At 26.8% G+C, this 10744-nt stretch overlaps 1 protein-coding gene and 1 long non-coding RNA gene across 2 annotated transcripts; both read left to right on the top strand.

The window, feature by feature from the left end:
• The first annotated feature begins 2432 nt into the window (after positions 1-2432).
• Positions 2433-6169, top strand: LOC135950137 (uncharacterized). The gene is made up of 4 exons (XM_065499664.1): positions 2433-2510; positions 2577-2689; positions 5828-5905; positions 5964-6169. The coding sequence occupies exons 1-4, from the start codon at positions 2463-2465 to the stop codon at positions 6028-6030; spliced, it is 306 nt and encodes a 101-aa protein (XP_065355736.1). The 5' UTR covers positions 2433-2462; the 3' UTR covers positions 6031-6169.
• A 3611-nt stretch (positions 6170-9780) lies between these two features.
• Positions 9781-10635, top strand: LOC135952468 (uncharacterized). Its single transcript, XR_010576035.1, has 2 exons — positions 9781-10382; positions 10451-10635. It is a non-coding gene; the product is annotated as an uncharacterized LOC135952468 (long non-coding RNA).
• Positions 10636-10744: the final 109 nt, after the last annotated feature.

Raw genomic sequence — 10744 nt, 5'->3', positions numbered from 1 at the left:
CAGCGATAAAAAGATGCAGTTCACTGAAGTTGATGAACATTGAAATGTTGATGTTGTTTATATTTTGTTCTACGAAATTTATTAACTTTTTCCAACTTTTTTTAATGCAAGTCTCTTCTATAACAATTGTCATTTACGAGTTTACTGAGATTGTACCAAAATATTGAATATACAGTAAATTTGCATGAAATTTTAAACAAGCGAACATATATGAACTTCGAGCGTGTCTGCCCAAACAAATAATATAAATATATCAGCCTAATATTATTGGGTTGAATCATGGTCAAAGTGGCGCTTAATTGATTTTTTAGAATTAATAATTATTTATTAAATTTTGTACCGGGTAAAAGTAGACAAAATTCTACATCATTAATAGCTAAAATCGTTATTCTAGGTTGCATACTTTTTCGGCAGTATTCTGTCAAAGTGGAAACATTTTTCGTTTTTTCAGATAAAGTAATAAAAATAGAAATTAAACACAATTAAAATAATTTTTTTTTGTTTAAAACATTTAAAAGCTAACTTTTTATGATGGAACCATCAACTTCAGATATTTAAGTATATGAATAAGAATCTTTTATTTAAATTTTTTTTTGGAAAAGTATTTTTATTTTTCTAAATGTTCCAAATTTAGAGTATTTTTAATTTTTGATGGATAATAACTAAATATGTTTGTAGTTGTTTGTTTCTAAACTATATAATAAAAAAAGTACAACATTTATGCTTTTATTTTAACAACAAAAAAAATGTTGCACATTTTTGAGCGCCTTTCTTTAAATTAAGATTTTATTAAAAGACTCGAGCTGCACTGTGGCGGAAATGAAAAACTGGAAATAAATGAAAAAAAAATGGAAATAAATGTGTAAATTCTAAACGTATTGTCCGATTTTAATAAAATTACCCATGGCTATAGAGGAGGTGTAGCTGAGTTTAAGTTTTGAATTTGGAGTTAAATCACTAATACGCGCCAAAGCCTCAAGGCCTCAAATTGAGGTAACTCGGGATGAGAAAAAACACCTGTTTGGTCAAAGTGTCAAATTTGGAACCCCTCTAACTCAGTGAGTTCTTGAACGATCTTGTTGAAAAATTGTATAAACTACTATCCAATTGGAATAACCTTGCTGCAAATTTCATCCCGATCGGAAGATATTGGTTTTAAAATTTTTTTCAATGGACTTGAAAATTTCTTCATTTGTGAAAATTTTTTTTATAGAATTTTTTCTATTTTTTTACTTAATAAAGCATAATCTTTAAAAAAAATATATTGAAAAAATCTAACATTATTGCTTGAGTTAAGCGTCACTTTGGATGCGATTCAACCCAATGTGCGTCGTAGCGACAACAAAAAATATTATTTTTACGACATAATTTTGGGATAGCATCATATTAAAGTGTACTATTTATAACTTACAAGTATATACAAGATCGGAAGATATTGGTTTTAAAATTTTTTTCAATGGACTTGAAAATTTCTTCCTTTGTGAAAATTTTTTTTATAAAATTTAAAATTTTTTCTATTTTTTTACTTAATAAAGCATAATATTTAAAAAAAAATATATTGAAAAAATCTAACATTATTGCCTGAGTTAAGCGTCACTTTGGATGCGATTCAACCCAATGTGCGTCGTAGCGACAACAAAAAATATTATTTTTACGACATAATTTTGGGATAGCATCATATTAAAGTGTACTATTTATAACTTACAAGTATATACAAGATAACAATATAACACAATGACAAAAGGCATTTCCGCATGTAGATAACATAATTATTATACCCTTCACCATAAGTAGTATGTTAAAGGTTTCTCATTTCGATTAAAATTTACACATTTTTCATTTGCGACTCCATAAAGTATATATTCACTGCATCGTTATAGATGCCAGAATCAATATAGTTTTGTCCATCTGTCGGTTTATATCAACTTCCCGAAGCTCCCAAATAATACATGTTTAATACATTACATTAATACATACATGATTAATACATCAATATTGTCACCAGTTTTTTTTTCACCAATATGTTTTTTTTTAAGATTTTTTTCCTCAAAATTAGTTTTTACCAAACATTTATTTACCAAATTTTTTTTTTATATTTTTCTTAAAGTATACGTACTTTGATGAAGGGTATATTAAAATATTTTTCACCAAATATTTTTTTCAACAATTTTCTTTTTTCATGCTATTTTTTTCACCAAAAAATTTTTCCCTAATTTTTGTTTTTAGCAAAATAGTTTTATACCAAAAAATTGCTAAAGCAAAAATTGCTTTTAATATTTTTCTTAAAGTCTGTGTAGGGTATATACGATTTGAAACAGCTGATAGCACTCTTAATTGCTTTTAAACTGAAATTAGTTTCTTATCATTTCTCAATTGTTTTTCATTGCCTCAAAATATGTCTCAAAAATAAGTCACTTTTGTTTTAAGTTTCATTGCTACAAGATTATCTATCGCGGACTACAATGTATTTAATACATTTATTTATTATTGTGTCCACAATAATGTGTGCGGTAAAATTATATTTAAAGGTTTAAATAATTTTCATTATAAGTAATATTGCCGACGTTTTTTTTCAGAGTTCTGAGATGTCTGACATTGAAGAAATGTATTTAAATTTTTTTGTTCAGATAGAAAGTGTACAAAAATCGATTGATATACTGAAATTACGAGTAGATGCTATGAGTGAAACGTGAGTATAATTTTAAAGAATAGTGGACAAATATTTAAAATTTAAAAAATGGATTTTTTTAATGATTTTTTATCAGAGACATAACTATTATAAGAAATATCTAAAAAAATTTAGCCATAACTGTTATATTGTTGAAATTAATTTTTGTTTCTTTAAATAATAGTTATTCTCAATGAAAATAAGTTTTGCTTTTCAATAAGTGTTATTCATAATAAATATTTTTTTTCGATACTCATAACTTTTATTTTCGATTTAACTTCACCTGAAGTATCTCCACTTCAACCAATATCCGATTTTCTGATTGACGAATCGACGAATCTAAATACGTCATCGTTGTTCGGAACATCAATTAGAGAACTTGAAGTGGATTTATCTTCAGAAGATGACAAAGGCAATACATCGCGAGAGTTATTAGCAGCTATAGCTGAAATAGAGAGCTTTAAACCTATGAGACTGGACATATAAGCCGATTTGTTGCAATATTAGGAAGAGAAAAAGGATACTTTTGCAATTTTTAAATAAATTAGTTCATATTGTCTATGCACTGCCGGCTAAACGGCTTTCTGTTGAAAGAGCATTTTCTGCTTTGCGTATTTTGTTGACTGAGAAAAGGTGCAACTTGGCAGACAATGCGTTTACTAAAACATTGATTGTGAAACAAAATTCTTCATAATTAAAAAACACACAATAAAAAACATCAATCTCATACCAAGCTTATTTTTTGCGATTGAAAGGTTAAATTCAATGTATGTACTAATAAAATGCAACCAAGGTGGCGAAAGACACTTCTTCTGAGTTATGAGCAACGAAAAAATATATTCTTTAGAATAACTCTTATTAGGCAACTTAAAAACATAAAAATCAAAAATAAAAGTTATGAGCAACGTAAAAAAATATAAATGGAAAATAAAAGTTATGAGCAACGAAAAAAAATATTTATTATGAATAACTCTTATTTGGAAACTTAAAAATTATTCATTGACTTATGCCTAACTTTTTCAGTCTCCAAAAATTTAATAACAGTTATTTTTGGTCTGTTTTTTATTGAATATTGAACGTGATTGAAGTACACATTTTATAATTAAATAATTAAACAAGTAAGAAAGTAAGGTCGTTAAGGCCGACCATATAATACCCTACTGTAAGTAAATGAGCAAAAACAATTTTCTTTTAAAATATCAATAATTTATATTTGTGAGTGATTTTCGGAAGTGGGCCTTATATGGGAGCTATGACCAATTATAGACCGATCCGCATGAAATTAGGTCGCGTGATTTATGTCTATATGAAAGTTAACTATGTTGAATTTTCTGTGTATACCAACATTTTTAAGAGATTTATGCACGTTAAAGTGATTTTCGAAGGCGGGTCTATATGGGAGCTGACTAATTATGGACCGATCGTAACAATATTTGGTGACATGAATTTCGTATATACAAAACATATTTGGAGCGAAATTTGTGTAGATACATATATAAATATATAAACAAATGTCCTCTCGAAATTGGACTTTATCGGTCATAAATGTATGACCGATAAAGTCCAATTTCGTGAGGACATTTGTATTGGGGCTAGGTGAAATAATAAACCGATTTCAGCCAGTTTCAATAGGCTTGGTCCTTGGGCCGAAAAAACTATATGTACCAAATTTTATCGAAACATCTTCAAAATTGCGACCTGTACTTTGCGCACAGGATTTACATGGACAGACAACCAGCCAGCCAGACGGATGGATGGACGGACATCGTTTAATAGACTCAGAAAGTGATTATAAGTCGATCGGTATACTTTAAGAAAGGTGTTCGACTAATACTTTAAAATTTCTGATATTTTCTATTGAATTTGGAGTTTTGAATTTGATAATATTGACAATTGAATATAAAATTTTCGTTATTGGTTGAAATTCAAATACAAAAATGATTGAATAGATAATTTTCGTAATTGAAAACACATTTTTGTTATTTTTTGTGTTTCAATTACGAAAATTATCTATTCAATAATTTTTGTATTTAAAATTCAACCCATAATATAACAATAAAAGGTAGAATCACTATAAAATATGTTCTCAATTATTCATGCCTTGAATTGTCAGACTAATATAAAATAAAAAATAAAAGTACAATTGAAATAAAACATCAAAAATCAAAAATTAACTACATACATATATTGAAAAATAATTTAAATTCAATTTCAAAATATAAGAAGAAACATGCGTGTTTTTTTCGTATTTCAAATATAAACAAAATATTTCTCAATTTTCATTTGTTATTATTCGTATTTTCGTATTTCTGTTTTTTGTTTTTCTATTATTTGACGTAACAAGGCATAGCATTTTAAACTCTCTCCCTAGTGATTCTACCTTCTAATGGTTGTATCATGATTCAACCAATAACGAAAAAAATTCAAAATTCAATAGAAAATTTCAAGAAATTTTGTTTTTGAGCACATGAATACTTGATTCAATTATAAAATAATTGAAACCAGTTCAATATGTGATATATATTTGAATTGAAATATAATTTTTTCTGTGTTAAGACAACATTTTTCAAGTTCAGGTTTTAGAAAACTTTGGCGATTTAAATACTCGTTTGGATGCATTGATGAATAAGTAAGCAGACATAAAAACTAGATTCACAACAAAGCTTCGAATTAATTAATTCAATTTGAGCTTAATTCATTAAAATCTTAATTCTGAATTCCCAAAATCGAATTCTTTATCTTCATTCAAAGGCTTTTAGTGCATTAATGTATACTGGAATTAATTCATAATTCATTTGTTAATTCAAATCTATTACAAATTGTATTCAACTATTTTTTCTTCATTAAGTTTAGTTTTGCTTTTAATCATTTACAAAATGAACTGAGAAAATAATCTAAAGCATGTTTGTAATAGATATGAATTGAAGATTAATTGAATTGTATAAAGAAATTTAATTCTATAAAGAATGAATTCTTAAAGGAATGAAGTCAATACGTTTGCAGTATTAAGGAATTAAGACAACGAATTAATTCGTGGTGAATGCTTTTGTTGAATTGCTAAAATAATATACATACTTAATTTGATTTTGAAAATTAAATTAAAAAATTAATTCTTTCGAACCTTTTATTCACTCAATATAAAACAATTCTACTTTTCAGTTCTAAAAATAAGCAGCCATATGTAGATAAAGAAACTTTTGATGATTTAAAAGCTCAAGTTGATGCCTGGAAAGATAAGTATGTAGAAATAAACATTTATTTTAATGCATTTAAACAAAGTAACACAATTTTTCAGTTTCAAAGCCAAGCAACAGAATGGAGACAGTAAAATGGAAAATTCAGAGTCCCAACAGAGTAAGTAATAAATAATTGGACGGTTCACAGAAAAAACAAATATTCAAATCCAATTACAATATTCATAAAGTCAATTGAATATTTTATTGATATGGGACCTATCATAAAAATCACAAAATCAAACAACAAAATTTGTAAATATATTATTGAAAAAATTTTTTTTTTATTAAAATATTATAACTATTAATAAAACATATTATTTGAAATTCCACATAAATTCAAACAATATTTTTAATAAAACCATACAAACAAATATTTGGTTTTGAATAGATATTCAAACAATATTTTTTATGAAATCAATTAAAATATTAATAACATTTATATTTAAAATCCATAAATATTTTAATTAAATATTGAAAATTGCATACGCCATACACATATTTTCTATAGGAACTACTGTTATACACAACATTTTCTAAAGAAAATACTTTATACACAATATTTTCTATATAAAATACTGTTATACACAAATTTTTTATATAAAATAGTTTTATACAATAGTTACTAAAGTAAATACTGTTATACACAATATTTTCTATAAAAAATACTATAAAAAAATATATTTGTACCAGCGTTGCCACTCATAAAATATTTTTCCTACCAAATTTCTAATTAAAAACTACCAAAGCCTACCAAAACCTACCAAAACCTACCAAATTTAAAATATTTGAGAAATGCTATATGAATTCGTTTCAAAATTAATAGTTAACTTAAAATTATATTATTGCTGCTATAAAATTATCCAGAGGAAGAATGATATTGAAGCAGAGTTTAACACATATTATTAGAAAATAAAAGTTTTGAGAGCCCTTTGGCATTTTTTGAACTCAACACTACTAAATAAATACATATTTACCTGACTAAACTACATATTTTAGAAAATGCTATCTTCATATTTTGCAAATATGTAGTTTTATTATTTTGGCTTAACATAAGTAGTTTTTTCGTTATTATTTTAATTATTTTGTTCTTAAAAATACTTCTGTATTCAGAAATATCGTAGCCTACCAAAATACGACAAATATCGGAACAAACCAACCAAACTACCAAAATTGGACCAAAGCGGCAACGCTGATTCGTACACTAAAAAGATGAAGAGAGAGATTAATACCATCTAGACTCTAGATTCTAGAGTATATTTTATACTCAAATTAAGATGTTGAACTTACTCGTTTGTTGGCGAGGCTTAACTGGCTTATTTTCATTGGCAATTTTAGCGGGACAGCAAACACTTGTGTAATTTCGTACATTTGTAACCTTTTGAGCAATTTGACATTGACCGAGAGGTTTTGTATTCAGGTTCAGCATCAAAGAATGATTTTATTTCTATGACATAGCCTTGGCGTTCTGGAAATTGATTAAAATTTGAGATTTAAGAGTATGTATAGGATTAAAGTAATATTGTCTTTTCCAACTACTTACCATTGTAACAATACATTATTTCATTTGTAGAAAATCAATCGTCTTACCATTCTCCCAAATTTCTGCCATAGGAAGCTAACAACGTCTGCAATTATACCGGAATATTTAACAGTAATATAATAAATAATTTTGAGTTCATACATACTTACAAATCTTGAAACGTGAGGAGTTATTGAGCCCTTGAACTCCTAGTCTGTTTCATGAAGACGAAAACTTACAAATTGTGTACATACATAATTATTTTTTGTTTTTTCAAAATATATAATTTATTTTTATTTTACAGCTGTTTGTCAAAATTCACTATAAATTTGTTTTTGTTTCAAAGTAAACAACATTTTTTTTCAATTATTTAAAAAATTGTTTGATTCTATAAAATTTTTTGTTAAAACTAAACAAAATTTTAGTAAAGAAAATATTTTGTTATGTACAAGTGTTGTCTATCATTTTTAATATTATTAAAATGTATCACAAAATAAAAACGTACTTGATTTTAAGTACATTATGTTTAAAGATTAACAAAACATATAGACGTCTTTGATTAACAAAAAAAGTTGTTAGCATTGTTAAAAATAAAATTTAAAACCAATTAAAATATTTATAAAACCAAATAAAATAAATAATAAAATACAAATTTGATTTCAAACATGCATATATTGGAAAAAATTGTAGTCATAATTTTTTCTGTGTTTGCTTGCATTCAAAATTTCTAATACGAAAAAAAAAAATTTTGGTTTGTTTTTTTAAGAGTTTTCAAAGTTCATAAATTTCAAAATATGGGTTCAGAATACCTAACGAAAAATGTATACATATAACTTTCTAACTGATTGTCTCATTTTTAATATCATATTAAAGCTAATGAATCTTAATGTTATTATTAGAACCCCTTACGATGATAGTGGGGAGGGTACATTGAGTTTGTACAGATCTTTATAGCACCCGTCTTAAAGTTTACCCATCGACTCAGAATATGTTTATGATTCGATCAAATAACTCACTTTTGAGGATGTGTGTATAATTTTATTTAAACACAACATAGTGTTAACACAAATAATGTGACGTAGTTCATAAATTTATTGGTGTTAGGCAGGTCTAAGGCTTGTGCAAATCACATACATATTCTATTTTATTCAGATCTAAAATACGTCACAGAGGTATTCCTGATCAAACCTTCCAAAATCAAGGGAAGTCTATCATTCTACCAAACTGATAAAATGCTACCTAATTTGTGCGAAAAGCTTCGATATTTCCGAAAACATGCCGGTTACTCTTCGGCATATTTTAATTTATGTCTGTTTTTAGCATGCGTAAAAACATAACTAACTCAGAGTTATTCATTTATTAGTGCATTTAAAACCAACGATGAGATCTCGTTCTAGATCTCATTCGTGGGGAATATATTGTGAAGCTAAATTACTTCTTTAGAGCATATTATGAATTTGTAATGGATTACATCAATTTTTGGATCATTCCAACAAGATTTCATGACGATTAAAATTCAATAAATTCATTCATTAATGTGTTCAAGAATCGAAAAGCGAGTATTTCTTCAGAAATTATAAATCTTTTTAGATTTCTATATATATGAGGATTTTTTACGTCGAATTTGAAGCTGATAAAGAAGTGGACCAAGTTTTAACAAATTTGGTACATTTAAGGTCGGATGCCTTAACGAGAATTTTTGTTGCTTCCAAATACCAAAAGAAAATAAAATATATGATATAGTAGCTGGTAAACAAACTGATAAAAGATTCCATAAATTATTTTTAACAATTACTTTCTTTATAACAAATTTTAGTACAGAAAAAATCAGAAATGCAAGGAAATTATTCGAACTTATTGGATGAATTGAATACTGTAAAGTTATCGGAAAAAAGGTATATTGATAATGAAATAAGTTTTTTTAAATTGGTTTGATAACACATCTTTTTTTTATATTTTAGTTGTAAGGAGAAGTACAGCGATTTGGAAGAAAAATATTTAGAATTACTAAAAAATAATGAAAACGACAGAAAATCTAATAATGATGATTTAAGTACGGCTAACAACACATCACAGTAAATAATTTTATTAACGAATTTTCATTCATAACTTTAAACAAAAAATGTCAACGCTTCTACTTTATATTTTAGATTGAAGGAAAAGTACAGCGATTTGGAAGAAAAGTATTTAGAATTGGTAAAAAATAAAGAAAACGAGAGTAAATCGAATAATGATTTAAGTTTATGTATGGATAACATCACATCACAGTAAATAATTTTATTAGCAAAATTTCTTTCAGAATAATAAAACAAAATTTGCTTTCTAGATTATCTAACCTAATAGCTTACGAAGTCTACAGTAATAAACCATTATTTGATGTACGTGTTGATCAGCTACCAGAAATAAAAAAGAAACAGTGCCAACCGGACTCTGAACCTATTGATTGCAAAGCAGCTACCAAATGTACCCAAAAGAGTGGTTATTACAAAATATATTTACCGGGAAATAAAGAAAAACAAATTATGGTATTTTGTGACATGAAAATTGCTGGTGGTAATTGGATGCACATTTTTAGACGCATTGATGGTTCGGAAACGTTTAACCGTCCTTGGTCTGACTACGTACATGGATTTGGTAATGTGGAGGGCGAGTATTGGATAGGATTGAAGAATTTAAATGCACTCACTAACAACAATGGTCGGCAGAAGTTATATGTTCATTTAGAGAATCCTACAAATAATCCTACTTATGCTTCGTATAATAACTTTTTAGTAGGAAATGCCACGGAAATATATAAATTAAAATCTTTAGGCACATATGAAGGCCCAGCAGCAGATGGTTTGTCGTATTATATGGGTCAAAAATTTTCCACCTACGATTATGATAATGACGGATCGAGCTCTGCAAATTGTGCCACGCATAATATGGGCGGATGGTGGTATAATAATTGTGCATATGCGTAAGTTATTTAGTCTAAAATTGTGTTTAAATAATATATCCAGTTAATGGTTATTACTTACATTTCAGACTTCCTACTGGTAAATATGGACCATCCGGTATAAGGTGGGATAGTAGGGATTCAAATATATATAATTATAAAATCATTAATTTTATGATACGTAGTTTTAAATAGTTTATATATGTTTAAACAAAATGTATCGATATTATTTAGACAAAAAATAAAAATTATTTTATTTCGATTTTACATTAAACTTATTTATTTAGTTTTTGAAAATTCGAAGAGATTTGTGGTAGTAACAGTGATTTGATCCGATCCCCTTTATTTTCCGAATGCAGAGTCATCAAAGTGATTTGCACAAA

The sequence above is a fragment of the Calliphora vicina genome, chromosome 2, assembly GCF_958450345.1.
Source record: "Calliphora vicina chromosome 2, idCalVici1.1, whole genome shotgun sequence".
Taxonomy (NCBI): domain Eukaryota; kingdom Metazoa; phylum Arthropoda; class Insecta; order Diptera; family Calliphoridae; genus Calliphora; species Calliphora vicina.
This window is presented reverse-complemented; position numbering and strand designations above follow the sequence as displayed.

Bases quoted from the DNA above. Each gene is read 5' to 3' on its own strand.
- LOC135950137 (XM_065499664.1), top strand. From the start codon at position 2,463: ATGTATTTAATACATTTATTTATTATTGTGTCCACAATAATGTGTGCG. The intron at 2,690-5,827 runs GTGAGTATAATT...TCTACTTTTCAG, and splicing joins GTAGATGCTATGAGTGAAAC to TTCTAAAAATAAGCAGCCAT. The intron at 5,906-5,963 runs GTATGTAGAAAT...ACAATTTTTCAG, and splicing joins GTTGATGCCTGGAAAGATAA to TTTCAAAGCCAAGCAACAGA.